A 22,916-nucleotide genomic window follows, 5' to 3' on the forward strand; every position below is an offset into this window, starting at 1 on the left:
GCACGATTCCCAGATGTTGCTGTGGGATCGCGCCCGTTTGCTGTGGCCCTGATCCGTCCCTCTCCCAGCCCAAAACGTCTCGTGTGGACAGGACCTCAGTATTTTAGTTCATATGAAGCTGTTGTTAAACCCCTGTTTCCAATTTTAGGCTTTCTCTTCTTCCCTAGAAATGATTTGCTGATGAGTCTCACTTTTTATTGAGATTCCTGGACCCATTTCAGTGGATGGATTATGGATACCAAAAAGGACCAGGATGGTAAAGAGGATGATATGAGTGTGAGGCCTAATTCTTTGGGATTCTACATTGTTCAGGGTAAGTATATTTCAGAATATGGAAACGACAGTTAGACAAGGTCTTTATTTTGATTAGTAGCCTGTCTGTGTGGTACCCGGCTCACTGGAACTACAAGGCCCACAAATATGTCCATTGAGGCTTCATCCTAATCCAACACTCTAATGGGTGTGAGTTTAGATGTGAAGTATATGAAGCCATGGAGCTCACTAATTTTTTATCTCAACCAGAGGCCACATCCTGTAGTAATGATGTGACTACTGTTCTCACACATTGCGTTAATCCCCTTCTACTGTAAAGTGTGGTGATTTGGAATTGATCTAGGATTATAGTGCTATGTATTAGAGAACCTGTTATAGGGACCTATATTTCTCCCTTCAGTACTGATGGATCTTTTCAGCCAGGGATCATGAAGTTATTGTTTTGGTCTTTGCTCTAACTGATGGAAGCCAACCTAGCAGTTTGAAAGCAAAAAATTGCAAGTAGATAAATAGGTACCACTTTGGTGGGAAGGTAACAGCGTTCCGTGCGCCTCGGTGTCTACTGATGCCGGCCACATGACCACGGAAACGTCTTTGGACAGCGCTGGCTCTTCGGCTTTGAAACGGAGATGAGCACCGCAACCCTAGAGTCGGACTCGAGTGGCTTTCGAGCAAGGGAACCTTTACCTTTACCTTTATAACTGATGGAAAGCTGAGTCAACAATATGAAGAGTTTCTAGCAGGGCAATCAGATTTTCAGAGTCTAACATGCCTGGTAGAATGGAGCTACCCTCCTCTCCAAAGAAGTGATAATGGAAACAGATGGTCCAGCATCACCCTTATACTCTTCATGTTTTCCTTCCATGGCTATTTGGACAGAAGTATCTCACCACTGGAGTTCTTATTTCTTGTATCCCCATCTTTACAGGTTTAAGAAAACTTTATGAGAACCAGCAGCTTTGTGATGCCACCTTGGTGGCTGAAGGAAAGAATTTTCCCTGCCACAGGTAGGTTTCTGGCCTTTGTTTGTCTCCAAATCCATTGGTGGACATTGGCCTGGTGAGTTAGATGTCATGTCATTAAAAGGCAGAATGTAATCATACTTGGGGAGAATTAGTTGTCCAACCAAACACAGATTACACAGAACATCACTGAAAAAATCCAGTTCTGGAAGTAGTGTGACCTCTGATGTGGAGTGTAACAATCTTCATCGCAGTGGATCCTGTCAGCGACATTTCTCCTAACAAGCCACTGACATAAGTTCTGGTGTTAATTATATGCCTGCAGAGGCTTGATTTTTTAAAAGATTCTTGCCTGCAATATTCCCAATATTTTTGTGAAATGAGAATACTACTACTAGTGGTGGTAGTAGCAGTAGCAATAATTAATATTGTCAAAGTGCTTTACAGTCTTCATATATTTCCTCCTCTCAGTATTACAAGGTAGACAGCAGACTGTTGACATTTTATAGATGGAGGACTGAGAGTGACATGCAGTGACTTGCCCAAGGTCACACAATAAATCCATAGCAAAAATAGGACTCAAACACACATCTAAGGCTACAGTGGGTCTCCCCATAAAATATATATGGAGAGAGGGAGATCTGTTTTTTTTTTCAAATTACTGTGCAAAAAATTGAGTATTTGCTGACAAGGGTCATGCTAAATGTGGGAAATTTTGTTTGGGCAGCTATTAAAATGCTACAATTCTCTGACTATGCAGTAGTGTCCAGATTTGATAACTGAGGTTAGTTTCTATCATGAAATTCTCATAAATTCTTTTATTATCCTGCTTCTTCTTCTATAAACTTGCAATTTTGTATATATTGTAGCAGACATTAATGTATTTTATAGTGCTGGATTCTGTTATGGATTATGGTCAAAACGAAACAAATAAGTTGATGCAGGCACATAATCTTTAGTCTCAGTCTTTTACACCAGATTTCAAGTGTATGAAAATATAAACAACACCTCAAATTATATGCTAGCACAATAGTTTGTATTTATGAGCTAACATTATAGCATAGTACACTAAAACCGAACCACCTTGTGTGGGGATTAGCATTTTACTAGAGAACGATGGAACCAGGATGATGTTTACAGCATAGCCACCTGTTGATAAGCAAAACGATAAGACACTAGAATCTATACAAGCCTAATCCAATTTAACCAGAGAGTTTAAACTCATATATATACTCCTACAGAAGCCAGTGTGGGGTACTCTGTAGAGGGGGCTCTGCTTTCTCTGTCCTTTGCTCTACTATGGACTCCTGTCTCTGAACCTAGTGTGGAAGTTGGCTCCTTAGCCATGCCTCAAGCAGTCTTTTGGCTTATTTTTATATCCTTTTTCCAGACCCCTGACATTTTATCTGGTGAAAAGTTCAGTTAGTACCTTTAACATTTTGTTGTTTGTTTTTATCAATTTATTTAAAATGTGTATAAGCCTGCCTTTCTCCCAAACAGATGGGACCCAAAATAAAACCATTTAAAACCAAACACAAATTTTTAAAAAAACACCAGAAAGAGGTAGTTCTATGATTGCTGCAAGGGGTCAGCCAATCAGCACTCTACCCTTCTGGCTTCAGCTGGCAGCAGGAAGGGCTCTCCACTCCATTGAGCTCTGTTCTTTCTGGAAGATAGTATTTCTGTCAAAAAAAGGGGGGGTGGAAACAGATCCACAGTATGTACATTAGCAGTCTCTTGATAGCTGCCCAAAAACTTTGATACTGACCAGCTACTGGGTACAAATAAAGTTGTGTGTGTGTGTTTGTGTGTGCGTGTGAACTGCCATCAAGTCACAGCCAACTTGCGGCAACCCCTGTAAGGGGCTTTCAAGGCAAGTGAGGAGCAGAGGTGGTTTGCCATTGCCTTTGTCGGTGGAGTCTTCCTTTGTGGTCTCCCTTCCAAGTACTGACTCTGCTTAGCTTCCGAAATCTGACAAGATCGGGCCATACTATGTCGCCTTCCCTCTCATATAAATAAATTTACTGCCTTCTTTATGAATCAGTGGTTTGTGCCTTTAATAATTGGATTAAAGATAGAAAATTAATATAAGTAGAAAAGAATTATATTACTTAATCACAATGAAACCATTCTTGTGTAGCGTTTTGTTTCTAACAACAAATTCTTCTGGGGTTCATACTAAGGTATCCCCCATTTGCCCCTAGCATCCACATTTCCTTTTGCACTTTATATTTGGGTTCTTGTGTTAATCACTCTGAACCTCTGTCCATGAAAAAGGTGATATTCCTGAAATATTTCTGCCAGATGTGATTCAACTTGCAAAGAAATGTAGTACGTGAGTTTTTGTCTAGATCTGACTAATTATCCGCTTCAAAACTCCTAACTTCCTTTATTTTCCTGGTATTGCTCCCCTCCAAGTACACTTGATAAAGCTATGAAATGTGGAATAAAAGCACAAAAAGACACCACCAACTTCGCCCAGTATATTAATAGTACATGAGAGAAGATCCTTCCCCTCTTCTTCCAAACAAAGCTGGTGAACTTGAGGTAGCTGAACATGGTAGACAGTAGCCATTCCTGTTTAGAGAGAACCACCTTAGGAGTTAGAACTGTTTCACTTGAAATCAGCTCAAATTATGCTTTAACCTAGTTGTTTTGCTGCCTCTCTTTGTAGGGCCCTGTTAGCCTCGTTCAGTCCTTATTTCCATGCTATGTTCACCAGACCCTTCAGAGAATCCCGGGAAAGGCAGGTTGTGCTTGAAGAGATGGCCTCTTCCATCCTTCAGAAAATTCTGGATTATCTCTACACTGGGAAACTGTTGCTTACAATGGAGTCTTCCCAAGACCTCTTCACAGCAGCTAGCAGGCTTGTGATCCTCCCACTGCAAGATATAGTTGGCAGGTAACACAGACAGAGTCCTGTTTGGGGCTGGCATCAGGTTTCTTTAGAATGTGGATGAGTACCTTAAGCTACATGGAAATGTGGACTCTGTATCATGGCAGTGGAAACAATCTTCCTGTAAGACACCATTTAGTATTCAACAACTGTGAACTTGATAAGAAGGATAGCAAAAGTGGTAAGATACGTGCTATGGAAAATCCAAATCTTGTTCAAACACATCATCAGGGCTTGATAAATGAAGATTGTTCATGCTTATTCCTTTTGCATGTATAATATGAGCTTGATCTTCAGTGTGACAGACTAGTGCCCTATCCTTTCCCTATTTTATCAAAGGGGTCGATTAGTAGGTTTCACTTAGGCCTCAGACAAAATAGTAAATTCACTGTGCAGCAGTAGTGAAGAGTAAATTCCATGCCACAGACTATTAGGACAGAAATGCCCCTGTATAGATCTTCGATGCAGGCTCATTTGAAATTCCATGTACAGTTCTGGTCACTGTATCTCAAAAAAAAAATGATATTGCAGAGCTGGAAAAAGTGCAGAAGAGGACAACCAAGATGATTATGGGCCTGTGCTCACATTATGGGGTTGGAGCACATTTCCTATGAAGAAAGGCTAAAGAGTCTGGGACTGGTAAACAGACAACTAAGTGGGGACATGAAAGAGGTTTATAAAATTATGCATGGGGTGAAGACAGTGGATAGAGAGAGCTTTTTCTCTCTCTCCCATAATAATAAAACCCAGTGAAGTTGATGGGCAATTGATTCAGGAGAGACAGAAAGGAAATGCTTCTTAACTCAAAGAGTAATTCAATTGTGGAATTTATTCCACAGGATCTAATGATGGATAACACATGGATGGCTTTAAGTTCTAATTGACTCTTATTTCCTTTCTTGCTCCTGTCAGATTCCTCGCTGACAGCATTTCGATGGACAGCTGTCTAGGACTTTATGCGCTGGCATATGCCCACAACCACCAAACTTTGCTTCGTGTGGCCACGCGCCACATCACAATGAACTTTGAGCCACTTTCCGAACACAAGTCCTTCTCATGTCTGGATCTCAGTACAGTGATGAGTATTGTCTCCTCTGATAAACTTCTGGTGTCTACTGAGTTCACTGTCTACCAAGCTGTGCAACGCTGGGTGAAGTCGCAACCAGCTGAGCACCTCTCTCTGCTCAAAAAGCTGATGGGACAGATCCGTCTCCCTCTTCTTACTTCCGAGGAGGTAACTGCAGTTCAGGCAGATATCATTGCCCAGTATGGACATGCTCAACTTCAGTGGGAACAGTTGGATGGGGAAGGGAGGTTGCTGAAGAGTGGAGGTCTCAGGCATGGTATGTATGATGACTGGATTGTGAGCTTGGGCCTTTTTGTAAGCAATATGCAAGGAGGAGTGGTTGAGCGTTTGAAAACCCACTTCCTGGGCTTCAACCTTCAGACAGAAAGTTGGGAGGAGATACCACCCTTGATGTATCTGGATTCTTCAGGCTTCTTGGCAGTAGGGCACAAACTCTATGTCTCTGGAGGGCAACGGCTTAATGGCTCGATCTTAAGCAATCTGCATGAGTTTGATGCTCTGACTGGCCAGTGGATTCAGCTGCCTTCCATGTCTGTACCCCGGCGAGAACATGGCTTTCTAGCCTGTAAACAGAAGCTATATGCTTTGGGGGGCCGGAATGGCCGAAGCGTGCTTGATTCTGCAGAAAGTTTTGATCTGGCACAGAAATCCTGGTCTCCTGTTGCCAGCCTGCCATTTCCAGTGAGCCATTTTGCCTCTGCCACACTGAAGGACAAGCTTTACCTAATTGGGGGATTCTCTCACACAAGGGCAAGTGGCCTTGCTCATAGGGGCATTCTGATTTACGACACAAGGTTAAATGTGTGGAATCAGATGCCTCTGGCTTTTCAATGCTACAAATCGACAGCGGTGACCATGGACAATGGGATCTTTGTCATCGGTGGACTTGTAGAAGAAAGCAGCCGGCGGGAGACACCAGGCACTGTAATCAGAGCTCTGATCTCTGGCACTCACAAGTGTTTTTTCCTCAGCAAGGATGGCACAGTGAACCAGGATGTTGCAATTCCAGAGCTTCCCATACTTGTCTTACCACCTTGTGCAGTTCAGTGGCAGAGCAGAATTCATGTCCTGGTAGGGAATACAATTTACCAGTGGAGGCCTGGGGAATCGAGTTGGACTCGTAGTCGAAAAAGTGCTCCCAACACAAGGGTGACATTCCTAACAGTAGTGAATGGTGTGACTCTGAGGGTGCCAAAGAAAACTATTCAGCCCCTTTTGCGAGACTCGTCAGCAGCCCTGACAGCTGTTTGGGTGGCAGATAATTAACAGCCTTGCCAACACTTTCCAAAGCCGGTCACCTCCTCAGTTCTTTTGATGTCAGCTCCTGCTCTGATTGTAGGATACCTCGACACCAATCTGCTCCCTTTAAATATCATCAGTGCTGATTTCTTTTAGGAGCAGAATTGGTTTCTCCTTTTTTGCATTTGAGATGGTGAGTCTATGGCTCAGACAAGAGGACTGATTGCTGAATAAACTCAATTTTTACCTTCAACTTGTTTTATTTATGATAGAATCATTCCAAGCATCACTCATTATGGAAAGAGGCTCAGGTGATCAGGGAAACTTCCCCCAAGTAGAGAAAGTTTCCTGTCCTTAAAATGAAAGTCCCCTCCCCATTTGGTTCAGAATTTTCGAGGCTGGGCCCAACTGGACTTCTTTGGGGGAAGAGAGCACACTCGACAACCATAACTTACTGTACCTTAATGAAAATAGGTAGCCATTTACAGATGGCAATAACTAAGCTTACTGTTTCTTGTACCATTTACCTCTTTTGCTGAAGGAAATGGGTGTACAGGGATCAATGCATCTGGGTATAAAATGAGTATTTATACTACAAATACATCCATTTGTACATAGATGGTGGGTTACATAAACCCAGGTGTTAGATCTTATTTTATCTAGTATGAGCAATTTTAAGGACAATTAGTTCCCAGATGAAAGAACTCACACTGGTTAAAATGGGATCTAACACCTGGTCTTATGCAACCCACCATGTATGTACATCTCCACAAACAGACATACCATATAAATAACTCATTTTAAACCTAGATGCATTGATCCCTGTATACCCATTTCCTTCAGCAAAAGAGGTAAATAGTGCAAGGTAATAAAATCAACTTTCTGTTACCCTTCTTATCCCTCTTTGTCACATCCTATCTTTCAGGTTTAGGCAGGTGAATATATAGAACTATGGTAGCTTGCTTGCATTTGTTTTAGTATTGCCTTTTAAGATCGAGATAGGCATACAAAAGAATCTCTGGTGTTACAGTCCCCAATCCTCCTTTCTTCCCTTTTCCCTTTGCTCTAGTATAGGGGATGAGGTTTTCTATTTCCTCCCTAAATTCCTCTTCAGATTTATGGAAGAGAGTTCAATCTCTGGGGCTATGCTTTCTCTGAGATCATAGTTACCGGTACCCCAAAGCCTTGTGTGGAGCAATACCTTTTTACTTAAGGGTTTGAGCTTGTAAAAAAAACCCACCCCACATTTTCCCCCCTTTACTAGCAGAAGACAAACAGGAGGGGGGTTTGCTTGACCCCTCAGAGAGGATTTCTCTCTCTTCCCCTTCAGTATGCTTATTAGAAATTACCTGCCAAGAGGGCCAGTACTCCCAGCTTCCCTCCTGTGTTGCTGTTCTAAAGCACACCCTAGTGCCTGCATCTCCCATTGCTCAAGGTTTGGTTGCCACAGGGATGGCTTGCTGCATTTGCACACTCCAGGGGAAATAGCAGTTTGGCAACTGATCACCTCACTTCCCTGGCACCCATTTTAAATAGCATGTTTGAACACTGGAAGTCTATGTGATATGGAGAACAACTACCGTCGTTTAAAACAATAAAGAATTTACTGAAAATCCAAAGTCCACACACATATTGTCTGCACAAATTGATCAAGGAATTACAAAAGACTGATCAAGGAATACAAAAGAAAGGTGCAGACACATAATTCCCCTGTTCCTCACTCTATACATGCCCTAGCTGGGCTTATTCTAAAACAAATGCTTTAACTTAGAAGTTACAGTGTTCTAATGGCTTCCCATTTCCTTGGAGTGTTTGTACAGGCAGGCAGACCTTGTCAATGGTGGCCATCAATATAGATCTCAGGTTTGAGAGCTTCCTATTTCTGATGCAATTAGCCAAAATTTGCCTTTGATTGCTTCTCCCACTCTGACCTCAGATTCTTGTTTAACCATGCTGCATTCTATACCTGAAAAAGTCAGCATGAAGCCACCTTGCTGTTCCCCTCAAAAACGACTCTTTTAACAAAACCTATGCAGAATGTCCCTGGTCTCACTATTTCTGTGCCTGGTGGTGTTAGGGTATGTCTGGACTAAGCAACATCTGCAGTATTTGTGCTGATCTTCATCTTATAAAATAGATGCTAATTATAACTTGATCACAATCATAACTTTTATTGTTATATTGTTATTGCAGTACCATTTGTTCTGGCCATTTTTGGGGGGTACCTCCTTAACCATTATGATTAAGAGTTCCCTTCTTTAAACAATTGTGATCCCACTGTTTCCACACAGATACCTTTTGAAATTTCTAATTCAGCAATTTTGCCCTTGTTTGTTAATGTGCAGGGCAACAGAGATAAGAGGAGATAAGGAATAAAGAGGGAGGACAGCATTGGGGGCAGCAAAGATGTCAATGTAACCCTTTTCATTCCACCTCTTCTGTTTCTGTTGGGCTACCCGATCTATCTCTGTCTAGTACATCTTGGTACATTTTTATATCTCCCTCTAAGAAATTTGGAGCAGTATACATTGTTCTTCCCTCTTCTATGTTATCCTCTCAACAACCCAAAGGTAAGTTAGGCTGAAAAAGTGTGCCTGGCCCTTGGTCACTCAATAAGCCTCAAGTCACTCTGGTCTGAGTCAACTTTTCATCCACTATAGGACACTGGCTCTCAGTTCCAATTACCTCTTTACCGGGAAGACCTCATAAAGCACTTGGCAGTGGCCAGACTGTTTGCAGTCTAGAATTGATGGCTAAGAAATGGTTATCTGTTACACTGTGCTCCTCCCTGCTCTCTTTGTTGAAGCCACCTGCCACCACCCTGCATTTTAGTCTGCTGGCTCTTTGAGACAGGGTCAGCCATTCCCTTTCATTATGTGCGTGTACACTGTCTCACACAATGGGGCTCCTACCCGACTCTCCAGGCATCCCTGCAGTACAAATATGTAATAACCCTGCCAATTTGAAAACTGGAGCAGAAGTTAATTACACTCAATAAATTATGCCCAACAGAGCGGCCGGCTCCAACAGAGAGGTGATTGCAGGTAGGCAGGTGAGATCTACAAATTGTTCTGCCCTGTCTCTTTGATTCCAAGCTGCTGCTCTGGATCGGGTTTGACATTTCATTCCTCTCCTCCCAGCCACTCTCCCCGATATCTCTCACAAAGGAAACCGCAAACTGCCACGGTAGTAGCCCTTGACAATATATGCTGAAATCTTGGCTAACAACCATAACCCCGGTTGCCTGCCCTAGTCGCTGGGAATCTGATTCCCCAGGGGAGTTACTACAGTGCATCCCCAAATGTTATATTGCTCAGCTTTATGCAGCCACCTGCATAGCATAGTAATGGCCACCTGCTCACTCCCTCAGCTACATAAAACATGCCCCGTGTGAAGCCGCTGAGCAGAGGCCTCTGTCTTTGTGGCACAGGAAATAGGCAAAACAGCCACAGAGGACACCTTCAGCTTGGGGAAGGGACTAAAATCGCACTAAAAAAAAAATCAATCCCCAAACTCCGTGGGGTGTCTGGAATCACATTTTGAAAAATCTGAACAAAACACTGAATTCTGACAAAATATCCTTCTCCCCTTCTATTTTGCCTATAAAGCAAAGCATGCAAATGAAGCAGATGTTGCAGAATATACTCAAAACATGGAATGTCCGCTTCCTCACTGTGAAACCTGATATGCTTCCAGTCTCCAGATCCCCTGCCTCAGTGGAGCATCTGAACTTGTAGACATCAATATCAGCATAGAGAGGTTCTGAGCAAGGGACAGAGAGAGGATTCTCCTGACTGGGCCTTGACGCTGGCGCCTATATGCTGCGCTCGCATTGCATTTGCATTGAAGCGGTTCTCTGACTAAACCACCAAGACAGAGATTGCGGAACATCTGATGCTTGCTCAGTGGTCTGCAAGGATGAGCTGCTGGTGAAACAATTGGACAGCTCCTTCCATCTGCATCCCACAATCTGTATAACAGCAAAACAATACGGTTTGCACCTGAATGGTTTTATGGATTGGATCTATAGTGGACTAGTCAGGCAGAAAAGAAAAGTACAGGGAAAATTGAACAGGATTGGGCAAACAAGCAAATGGATGTATAATGACAGAGACAAACCATTCCGTTACTCAAACTGCTGATTGGCAAGAGAACCAAACAGTCTCCTTCCTTTCACTATTACTTGCTGCATAGTTTTTATTTGTTATCTTAACTCTGGAAGATGTAAAATTTCCTGAGCCCCCAAGCTGGTCAACATTTAAATCTATTATTGTTGTTGCTGTTATAATATGTGGTAGAAATAATTTTAGTTCACAGTAACATATAACAGCCTTGCTATATGCCTTAGAAGAGAAGAGAAGAGATTGGATTTATACCCCGCCCTTCACTACCCAAGGGAGTCTCAGAGCAGCTTACAATCTCCTTCCCCTTCCCCTACCCACAACAGACACCCTGTGAGGTAGGCGGGGCTGAGAGAGCTCTCCTTAGAACTGCCTTTGAGAAAACAGCTCTTAAGAGAACTTGTGACTGACCCAAGGTCACGCCAGCAGCTGCATGTGGAAAAGTGGGGAATCAAACCTGGTTCTCCCAGATTAGAGTCTGCGCTCCTAACCACTACAACAAACTGACTCTCAATACCCAAACAGTTCCATCCTAAGCAGTCGCACCTTAAATAACTTATATGGATTTAGAAAGGATTAACTCTGCTTAAGATGGCACTGCAAAATACCTAAAGAAATACTTTGTCCACATCACAAATTCCACATACTTAAGAATTGAATTCATTTTCATTTCAATGAATCTATACATTCCTTATTTCTTTACATAGAATTGTGTCAATGTTACCATAGAAAGCATATTCCATACACTGTAAGGCAGTCTTCTGAAACTGTTGGAACTGTAACTCATTTCCTATCCTCTATTCTTCATCCCTTTGGATGTGCCCTACCCCAAAGCAACCAAAGTATTTGGACAAAATATCACAACCAATTATGTTCTCAAAGATTACTTATTTTCAATATGGTGAAATAAGTAGATACTTGGAAACCAATTAACATAGTCCGTTCTTGCTTCTTTTATTAAAAACACACACACACAAAAGAACCAGCCAGGTTGCTGTAAAATTAACAAAGTAACAACCTTCTAAGCCCATTGAAATGTATGGGTTTGAAACACTGTGACTGCTTAGGACTGCACTGTAAATCTATCTTTCTTTTACTCTTGCTCTGAACAGCTATTCCTAATGAAGAATGTCTGGACTGAAAACTGGTGCCATTTTAAACAACTGGTTGTTCTTCCAGAAGGTGTATTTCGCTTGCTTTGTGTCTTCTGTTGTCCCCACCAGCAGCAGGAAAGTACCACAAAGAACTAATCTGTTGTCACTGACTTTTCCTCTTCGCTCTGCATATACAAAGAAGGAAAAAGAGGCTGTTGTCATGCTGGTTTACAGAGTGTCTGTAAACCCTTGGGATCAGATGAGAGTCAGACCCAGAACTATTTATTCTGGACGCTCAGATGCCATGGCAACCAAAGAGGTCAGGAGTCTGGAAATTAATCCCATTTTCACCCAATAAATGAGAATTGGAAGCCAGAGTACATTCGCATATATACATACAAATACATACAAATATTTGGGATATGAGTGCAAACAACTTCGCACACATTTGTGCAAAAACAGATGCACAGAGCAGATGTGCATAGGCACACAGATATGTAAATATCTGCATAGGAATGTGTAGGTGATTAAGATGAACAGAGTGCTTTTAAAATCCATAAATCAAATGTGAGTATTAATTTTCTTTGACAGACCCTCAAATACAAATTTATATCCCTTGAGTACCTTAGTGAACTCTGACTTGGAATAATCTACTTCATTTACATTTTAATGTAGGCAACATTTTGACTTTGATTAGTTCAATTACATTGTTCAAAACTGAACTAATGAAAGTCAAAATGTGATTCTGAACCAAGCAAAGGTTATGAAGCCAAAGCCACATTCCCACTGGTCTGAAGGTACTCAGAGGTTCAAGTGCACAATATCCATCACAGCATCCATAGCAGACCCTTTCCTCAAAGGACAGTAGAGTGTTGGAGGAATATGATAAACATAGCACAGCTTTCCCAGTATATCATTCCCATGACGATTACATCATAAAGCCTTGTAAAATATAATTTGATAATCGTTTTAGGGCCCGTGCTCACATTATGCGCTTCATGAGGGAAAGAACACATGTAATCAAGCTTGCTGTGGACTATCTTGGCATCTAGAAGAAAGGAGCAGACCTTTTTTTGTCTATATCCAGTTCAAGTAGTGAGAAAACTCTTCAGTATATGAATGCCCTTTGTTCTGCCCTGCATGCCATAAAAGGGGACACATCTGTGTGATCAACTCAAAGCCGTGATGCGTTTATCCATCTTTGGCAACAACAGTACCTTGTCCAACCTTGGTTTGTGCGGCTGTTTCCCCTAATAGTGGACGGCTGGCCACTTCTTGTCCTGACAGCTTCACCTGACAAGTTATGAGGAGTATGGAAGTCCACCCATTGCATTTCTCAAGGAAAAGCCGATGAAGGGCATTATGTTGCTAAAGATAGCCAGTTTCACTATATGGGTACAACAAAGGTGCCCAAGAATCTCTCCATCCTGGGAATGAGGGACAAGGTGAGTGGGCAAGCAAAGTGGGGAAAGGGCCTCTTTGACTGCTGCCTCCTCCACTGCCTGTGGGAAGAAGAGAATTGGCTTCCTTCCTTTCTGCTGCTAATTCAAACATATTCTACGCAAATGGTCCCAGTTTCAGTCCCCAGTAAAGATCATGTCATGGGTGATGTGAAAGACCTCTGCCTGAGATCCTGGAGAGCAGCTGCCAGTCTGAGTAGGCAATACTGATCCTGATGGATGAAGGGTCATGTTCAGTATAAGGCAGCTTTCTGTGTTGATGTCCAGATCAAACCCTGTGGGCTCCTTAAAAGTCACATGACAAAAGCACGGGGTGTGGAAGTCAGACTTTCCAAGGTCCCTCCCCTGCCCTCCCCCATCACTCTTACTCCCTTTGCATTTAAACATCATCATCATGACTATATGGAATTTTGAAGAAACACATTTTGATCCCAAAGCTTCCTTCTGTTCCCCAACCCTCCTCTACAATGGTACTAGTTTGATAATAATGGCTCCGTTGACTCACAGTATTGCAAACTGCTGCAAAACTGCCAGAAAGCAACTGCTGACACAATTCCACTGCCATCCTAGACAGGACAATCATTTATGGGGAGGGGCCATGGCTCAGCAGAACAACGTCTGCTTGGTATGCTGAAGGTCCCAGGTTCAATCCCCAGCACCTCCAGTAGGTGATGTGAAAGAACTCAGGCCGAGACCCTGCAGAACTGTTGCCAGTATGAGTAAACAGTATTAACCTCGACGGACCAATGGTGTGATTCAGTATAAGGTAGCTTCATGTCTTAAGGAGTTCATGAGGCGATTTTGCTTCCACCATGGTCTCTTGACAGGAATTGACTCAGCACAGCAGATAGGTTAGGAAGCTGATTACTTCAGCTGACCTTCTGATGACTTAACACTCACAGTATTATCACCCTCTGGAGACATAAAAACTAAGGGTGAGCAGGTGGGAACAGGCAGACACTCCTTGAACGAGTCCATGTGTGGTATTGTAGGACTTCTTTGGGTACTCCAAAGGGTCACCAGCAGGACAGCATTTATACAGTTGATCAATTCATGCAGTTTATCAATAGGATGTTTCTCAACCTGTCTATCCATGATATGGATTGCATATGAGACAGATCCTGTGATTCCTGCAGTTGTAGAAGGAACGGATAAAAGGAAGTACTTCTTCACCCAAAGAGTGATTAACACATGGAATTCACTGCCACAGGAAGTGGTGGCAGCTACAAGCATGGACGGCTTCAAAAGGGAATTAGGGATAAGCATAAGCAAAAGGGAATTAGATAAGCATATGGAGCAGAGGTCCATCAGTGGCTATTAGCCACAAGCAATGCTCCCTCTAAGCTGTGGGGTCTTGTGAGCAAAAATTCTCCTTTGTGAGCTACTGGCATTAAAGTTGTGAGCAAGCGATTTGACTACTGCATAAATTAGTTTGCTCTGGAGCCATCCTTCCTGGGCTAAGACAAAAATACGTGAGCTGGAGGCTAAAGAAATGTGAGCTAGCTCACACTGACTCAGCTTAGAGGGAACACTGGCCACAAGGTATAGATAGGGACTCTTGGGCAAGTGATGCTCTGTCTTCTTGGTGCTTGGGGGGGCGGTCAACAGTAGCAGGGCTTCTAACGTCCTGGCCCCACTGGTGGACCTCCTGATGGCACCTGGTATTTTTGGCCACTGTGTGACAGAGTGTTGGACTGGGTGGGCCTTTGGCCTGATCCAACATTGGCGTCTCCTATGTTCTTATGTTCTTAACCCTTAGTGTCCCAGCTTTACAGCTTGGTGCTTCAAAGTGTGCAGCCCACCATGTCCAGTCTTGCCACTTGCCCCTCATGGCTAATGGAATCATGCTGGGTTTGGTTGATTGTCTGGGTCCAGGAGCTAATAAATGCCTCTCTGCAGGAAGACATAGTTCTGACTGCTTTGAAAGAGGTGGTTGTGTGACACCCCTCCTGAAGAAGGCATGCCTGGGCCCAAATGACCTAAAGAACTACTGCATGTTTGATTGAGATCTGGGAGGAGTAGGAGGGGGAGGAGAGTTGGATTTATACCCCATGCTTCACTCAGAGTCTCAGAGCGGCTCACAATCTCCTTCCCTTCCTCTTCCCACAACAGACACCCTGTGAGGTAGTGGGGCTGAGAGAGTTCTGAGAGAACTGTTCTTAAGAGAACATCTTTGAGAGAACTGTAACTGACCCAAGGTCACCCAGCTGGCTGCATGTGGAGGAGTGGGGAATCAAACTACTCTTAATCACTACACCAAACTGGAAAAGGATGATGAAGAAGAAGAGATTGCATTTATACCCTGTTCTTCACTACCTGAAGGAGTCTCAAAGCGGCTTACAATCTCTTTTCCCTTTCCCTCCCCACAACAGACACCCTGTGAGGTAGGTGGGGTTGAGAGAGCTCTGAGAGAGCTGCTCTTTCCAGAAAAGCTCTGAGAGAACTGTGACTAACCCAAGGTCATGCCAGCAGCAGCACATGGAGGAGTGGGGAATCAAACCCAGTTCTCCCAGACTAAAGTCCGCACTGGCACGCCTAACCACTACACCCAGGGCCGGCTCGCTCACTAGGTGAACTAGACTCTCGCCTATAGCGCGGGGCCATCATGGGGGCACCAGATTGAGCCACCCCACCCCCTGCCAAAAGCTGGCGCTGCACGTGCAAACCACCACCCGCAGCCACAGAGCAGCCGTCTGTGATTCTCGCCCGCTTCTCCACCTTTGGCTCAGCTCCCTGGGTGGGTGGCCGCTTCCAAGAGTCTGAGAAGCACTTCAGGGAAGGAATCGGTGCAGCAGAATGCCCCCCCCCCACGGCAGGGTGGCGGGTGGGGGGGGGGTGACCACCAAGGCAAAGTCACCGTGGGAGTGCGAAACCAGCCAGGAGCCTTTCGCCGGCTGCTGCTGCCGCCACCACCACCTCTCCTCACAGGTTCACGCCTCTGCCGCTGAATAAAGAAATGAAGAGGCAGACAAGAGCCCGCCACTTTCACACCGGTTCCCATGCACACTGCGAAGCCAGCCCGGTGGACACCCGCAAGCAGCCTCCAGGTTACCTCAGCATCCATTTGAGACTCAGGTGGCAGCAGCAGCAGGGAGAGGGACTGCTCTCTTCTCGCCATCATCACCCCACCTCCTCTGCCACTCCCGCTTGCCAAAATTTGCCCTATTTCGCCTTTGCAGATCCCTGTTATGATGGGGGGCACGTTTGGGGAATACAGTGTTCAGTGTCACTAAACCCTTTTATTCTTCAGAGGACAGCTTCCTCCTGCGGTATCTAGAAGTCAGATTACAGTGGCTGCATCTGGGCTCTCGTGTACATGCAGTTAATGTGCATGGACTGTAAGGCACCACGCAGCCCACAGCCTACCATTTCTCCCAGTAGGGATGACCAACAGATTTACTGATGTATACGTTTCCCTGGGCTGCAGCTCACTTTGTCAGGTGCATGAAATGGATTCTCATTCCACAGGACAAGCATGCAGCAGCCAGAAATTTTAAAAAGGAGTGGTGTTAAAATGCCAAGCAGTGAAGAAGACATAGTTTTATTGCATTTCTGTACAAAACTAAGAGTACCCAGGGTAAACTGAAAGATGTTGGGTAGGCATGTTGGTTCACAGAGCTGCAAAAACAAAAACTGCATAACCAACCTAAATACCATAAAACAGTATGTAAGCTTTCAATTTCTCCAGAACTCATTATTAGCCTAGATGTTAATAAAACACATCCCGACTAGTCTTCAAGCAAAACAAAAATTAATACAGTAAATGTAGCAGTAAATGTGCCTGAAATGGAAACACTAAAGAGACTTTAAATTTCAACACCACAATTGACAGTATTTTTCAAAATGCTTTGTGGTTTGTGTTTTTCTGTCTTTTTCTGACAATTAAAAAAAAAAGAAATTAGCAATTTCAAAATTTGTGTTTTTCATTCTTCCTAAAATGCATTTCTTTTTGAAAATTGGTGGGCGCACGGGGTGGGGGGGAGAAGGGATCCTCACCTAGGGTGCAAAATAAGCTGGGGCCAGCCCTGGCTACACCAAACTGATGTGGTGGCTCTCACTCAGCTGACTCCCCCAGGATACTCAGTCTTTCATCAACTGCAAACAGGAATACTGAGTGGGGTGGGGTGGGAATTTGCATCTGAGATTCTTTCCCCTTCAAGCGGCTTCCTGCACCAAACATTGCCAGCACTGAATATGTAAGTCTGGCATGGGGTACCAGGGAGAGGGTGGGAGTCTTGCTGGTTTACTGTCTGCCCAGCTTACCAGCTGACTCCCTGCTGAGGTTGGCTGAGGTGGTGGGGGAATGGGCCTTGCGTTTCCCCAGACTGATAGTTTTGGAGAACTTCAGTGTCCATGCTGATGCTGCCTTGTCTGGTGCCTCCTTAGACTCTATGACTGCCGTGGCATCATTAGGACTCTCCCAGGTTGTATTGGCCCACACACACACAGAGCAGGCCACATGCTGAATCTGATCTTTTGTTCAGGAATTGATCTAGATTCAGTGGTTCTTTGCAAACTGGTGCCATGGACTGATCATTACCTTCTGAAGGTCAGTTTGAGACTTGCCTCCTCCCTCTACAGGGGCATCGAGCTTATTTATGCTGGCCCACAGACACTCATGGATCCAATTAGATTCCAGGGCACTCTGTGGGATTTGTCTGGCTCTGCCAGCTGCTCTTTTGATGAACTCACTGATGCTTTCAAGAGACCATTGACCAAGTTGCCCCTCAGCACCCTCTTTGCCCCCGTACTACCTTGGTTCCCTGGAATATGAGCTAAGGATGGTAAAAAGGGGGCTTAGACAGCTAGAGCAGTGCTGGCGACGAACTTGTGATGAAGCAACGAGAGCACTTTATAGAGCCCGCTTGAAGGCTTATGAAGTGGTACTGAAGGCAGCAAAGCGCTCTTACTTGTCTGCCTCCATTGCATCTGCCGCATTGCATTCATCTCAGTTGTGAAGAGTTATTAGGCAATTGACCACCCTTTGATGGCTCCAAAAGTAGATGAAAGTTTCGTTATTAGCAGTGACACATTTGCAATGTTCTTTTCAGATAAAGTCTCACTCCTTTGCCAAGGCTTGGCTGTCAGTAGGAATCGCAGGTCCCCGTGTGCACAATTGGGTCCATTTTTGGACTCCTAGGCAGATGTTGACAGGATCCTATCGGCTGTGTGGCCTACTACCTGCTCCTTGAATCCCTGCCCTTCCTGGTTGGCGCAAGCCTCTATGGAAGTGGTAGGAGGAGCCTTGGGAGACACTATAAATCTCTCACACTCCCAGGGCTCTTTCCCTAGCTCCCTCAAGGAGGCAGTGGTGACACCCCTCCTGAAAAAGTCATTGTTAGATGAGAGGAACCTAGCCAATTGCCATCCAGCATCTAAACTGCCATTTCTGGGAAAGTTGATTGAGCAAGCAGTGGCGGAACAGCTCCAGGAATTCCTAAATGAGTCATCTGCCCTAGATCCCTTCCAATCCGGCTTCTGCCCAGGGTTCAGGACTGAGACAGCTCTGGCTGATGATCTCTGGTTACACCTTGTTGCAGGTGAGATGGCACTACTCATCCTGTCTTTGACACAGTAGACCTGGTCCTGGTCAACTGCCTAGCCTCCCTAAGTGTGAGGGGTATGGCCTTGAGCTGGTTCTCCTCATTCCTCCAGGGTCAGTCCCAGAGGGTGGCCATGTGTGGAGAGAGGTCGCCACTGCGGGCCCTAGCCTGTGGAGTTCCACAGGGGTCAATTCTTTCCTCAATGTTATTTAACATCTACACGTGTCCTCTGGTGAAGATTGTAAGGAGGTTTGGAGTGGGGTGCCATCAATATGCAGATGACACCCAGGTCTACCTCTTATTTGAGTGGCCAATAGCCAGAATTCCAGTCTTGGCCTCCTGCCTGGATGCAGTGGTGGAATAGCTAGGTGAGAGTTGGCTGAAGCTAAATCCATCTAAGACAGATTATGTGGACCACCGGGGTGGCCACTTCTACTGACCCTTAATGGGGTCCGTCTTTCTACAGTGGACTCGGTCAGGAATTTGGGAGTATGGCTTGATTCTTTGCTTTCCATAGATAAACATGTGTCCTTGGTGAAAAAGACTGTGTTTTACCATCTACGCCAACTGGCTCCCTGTCTCAGGAGGACTTTGCCATGGTAATTCACTCAACAGTCACTTCGAGACTGGACGAACATAATGCACTCTATGCAGGGCTACCTTTGAAGCCATTTCAGAAGCTACAAATGGTCTAGAATGCAGCTCTCAGATTGCTTTTTTTAACCCCCGAAGGGACATTTTTTATTGCATTTTCTATAAACTACAAAGAAATAAGGGAGGGTATCTACAAACTACAGGTGAAAGGAAAGAAAAACCTCTAAAAACCCAAGAGGTGGTGGCCATTACAAAGCATATTAAAAAATTGCTACATTATTAGAGAGATTATTAGTTACATATGTATGCTTATGTTATCAAAACCAGTTAAAATAACGGTTCAAGAAATACCACAAAAGAACCGCTAATAATAATCCACTTAAGGCTAACTTCAGAGTCATTCAGCATCTCATCCCCCCCCCTTTCTATTCCTCAATTGATAATCTCGTTTGGGGGTGGCTGCCCCATGTTGCGAATCGGAATCTTCTTCAGAAGTTGTAGCATCAGAGTCATTGTTGCTTCCTTTGACACTGTCGTCGTCTTCTTTGTCATCCTCTCCCGTAGAACCAAGTTGCTGCTTCAGAAACTCCCGAGCTTTAATAACAGTGTCAATTCTTTCTTTCTTGTGGTTTATCTTAAAAAGCATGCCCTTGGGTACCAACCATCTGTAGGGGATGTTGTTCATTTGCAAAAACCTTGCCAAGTCTTTAAATTTCTTTCTCTTCTTCCTAATTTCAAATGGAATATCTTTCAAAACCCTTATTTCCTTGCCCTCAATTTTTAGGGACGTTCCTGAAGTTGCTTTCAGGATTTGATCCCTCACATGCTTTTTTGAGAATCTGACCACTATCTCCCCTGGCAGATTTTTCTTCTCTATATATTCTGAATATGATCTATAGACCACATCCATCTCTTTTTGAATATAATCCGCTTTTAAATCTGTAATCAGGGCCACGGCATCACTCAGAATTTGTTTCAGATTCTCCCCCTTAGTTTCAGGGTGCCCCTGAAATCTCAGGACAAAGCTTGCTTTTTCCATTTGTAGTTGCAAGAGCTGTAATTCATCAGATGTTCTCTTCTTTTCCAACATCTGCACACGTTTTTTAACCTTTTTAGTCTTGCCATCCACCTCCTTCGCTGTCTCGGCTGTCTGCTCAGTCTTTTTGTTAATTTCGCTTAGCTGGAGCTGCTGGGCTGCAAAGTTCTGATTTAAAGTTGTCAGTTGCTGGTTTATGTTTGTCATTTGTTCCAGCAGAGGCCACAAAGAGTCTGCTAACATCTTCAAAATGTCTGTGGAAGTTTCCGGTTGGCTGACCAGCCCAGCTGGACTCAGACGTCCTGAAGAAAGCTTAAGTTTCACTTGCTTATCCTTCTCAGGTTTTTTTGCCCGCCATCTTTGGGGATGTTTATCTTTAAGAGTAGTTTGTCAAAAGTCTCTAAAGTTCGCGCTAATGCTTGTAAATCTCTTGTGAAGTTCTTAAAACAGCTCCGTTTTGCTTTTATGGTTGCCTTTCCCCTTTGGAGATGCCTCTGTCTTTTCTTTGCATTTGGGAAGTTCCCTCCCCCGCTCGCTTTTATTGCAGGGGGGAGGCTTTCTGCCTTTATCCTGGTGTTTTTCCTTTCACGGACTCACAGTTCATGTTGGCCCGAAGACCTCGCCAAAGGTATATGTTGCTCGCTCGGCCTCCACACACTTGCCCCGGTCAGCGGCTCGAGATCCATAACGGATGCACAGCGGCAGGACCATCAGGGCAGAATGGAGCCTCAATTCTACGACAGCGTGCCAGAGGAGAGTGTGAAGAGGTCCCCTGTCCTTCTCTTCGTTGTACTTTTGCAGCCTCAGAATCTGAAGGAACCTGCCATGGTTCTCGCTCCAGTTTTATTGAGATGAAAACCTCCTGGGTAGTAATTACAGCTGTCCCTGGTAGTAATCTCAGATTGCTGACAGGAGTGTTCTGGTCAGTGCATATAACACCTATCCCATGGCAGCTGCACTGGCTCCCAATTAGTTTCCAGTGCCAATTTAAAGCCGTTAGGGGCCTGGAATCCTCATACCTTTGGGACCACTTCTCCCAGCAAGATCCTCTCCATCTTCTTCAACCTTCATCTTGGAATTTATTGAAGGTCCCTGGTTCATGAACTGCCCGCCTTGTGTCAACAAGGTCAAGGGACTTCTCAGTAGTGTCCGTCTTGTTGAACCAGTTGCCCAAAGAGGTGCATGCCTTGTGGGACCTCCCTAGGTTCTGCAGGGCATGCAACGCTACTCTATTTCAGGCGGCTTTTGGGTGACTGTGATCTACCAAGTAGCTGATATGCTTTAGCTATGTCTTCGCCATCTACACAGTATACTCTGTTTGATGATGGATAGATCTTAATGGGGAAACCATTTTATATTTTAAAGACTATTTATTGTACCTTTGTATTATTTTTACTGGTATATTTAAAATGCTGTTAGCTGCCCCAAATCCAGTGGAGGGGGTGCAGGATATAAATTTGATAAACAAATGTTGCCTGATGGCTAAGATTTAATTCTTGGGTAAGGTGCTCGAGCAGGTGATGGCTACACAGCTTCAGCGGATCTTGCAGGAGATGGATTATCTAGTAGACACATTCAATCTGGTTTCAGGCCTGGCTTTGGGATGGAAACAGCCTTGTTTGCCCTGACTGATGACTTTCACCAGGAGAGTGACAGGAAGAGGGTTTCTGTGCTGTTTCTCCTAGACCTCTCAGAAGCTTTCAGTACCATGGATCATGGTATCCTTCTGGAGAGGCTGGCTGGGCTGGAAGTAGAGGGCACCATGCTTTGCTGGTTCCACTCTCACTTGACCAACTGATTCCAGAAGGTGGTACTGGGGGGGGTGCTGCTTGACCCTGTGGCACTTATGCTATGGGGTCCTATGGTGTTCTACCTTGTCCCCCATGCTATTTAACATCTCAATGAAACCTATGGGAGAGGTTGTCTGGGTATTTAGAGTGAGATGCCAGCAATATGCAGATGACACCCAACTCTATTTCTCTTTAAAGCAAAGCCAGGTGGGTCTGTGGAAGTCCTGAATACATCTCTGTAGAAGGTAAGGGGAAGGATGAAGGCCAATGCAGACAAGACTGAGTTGCTGTTGGTCAGTAGAGAAGCTGCTTGGACTACGGAGTCAGCCTGTTCTGGAGGGGGTTGCAGTGCCCCTGAAGGACCAGGCTCATAGTTTGGGGGTGCTACTGGATCCTGGCCTATGGTTGGAGGCTCACATCTCTTCTTTGACATGCATCAGCTCCAGCTCTAGCTATGGCCGTTCTTCTCATCACAGGCAAGTTAGACCACTGTAATGTACTCGGTTTGGGTCTGCCTTTGAAAACAGTTCAGAAACTTCAGTTGTTCCAAAATACCTCACCTAGTCTACTGTCAGGGATTATGGGGATCATATAATCTCTGTGCTAAAAGATCTGCACTGGTTACCCATCTGTTTCCAATTGCAGTTTAAAGTGCTGGTTCTTATCTTTAAGGCCCTAAACAGCTTGGGGCCAGGGTACCTGTAGGACCATCTCTTCCCATACTATCCTGCCCACTAGTTAAGATCTGTCTTTTAAGCCCTGATCTCTGTGCCCCTGCCATGAGGTGGGTGGAGACTACAGAAAGAGCATTTTCTGTGGTG

General features: G+C 44.5%; 1 protein-coding gene across 1 annotated transcript; it reads left to right on the forward strand.

Annotated features, from left to right (window-relative positions):
- The first annotated feature begins 231 nt into the window (after positions 1-231).
- On the forward strand, positions 232-6,484 carry LOC107106807 (kelch-like protein 24). The gene is made up of 4 exons (XM_015407010.1): positions 232-313; positions 1,202-1,280; positions 3,910-4,137; positions 5,044-6,484. The coding sequence occupies exons 1-4, from the start codon at positions 232-234 to the stop codon at positions 6,482-6,484; spliced, it is 1,830 nt and encodes a 609-aa protein (XP_015262496.1).
- Positions 6,485-22,916: the final 16,432 nt, after the last annotated feature.

The sequence above is a fragment of the Gekko japonicus genome, unplaced genomic scaffold (assembly GCF_001447785.1).
Source record: "Gekko japonicus isolate JY-2015 unplaced genomic scaffold, Gekko_japonicus_V1.1 scaffold1974, whole genome shotgun sequence".
Lineage (NCBI taxonomy): Eukaryota > Metazoa > Chordata > Lepidosauria > Squamata > Gekkonidae > Gekko > Gekko japonicus.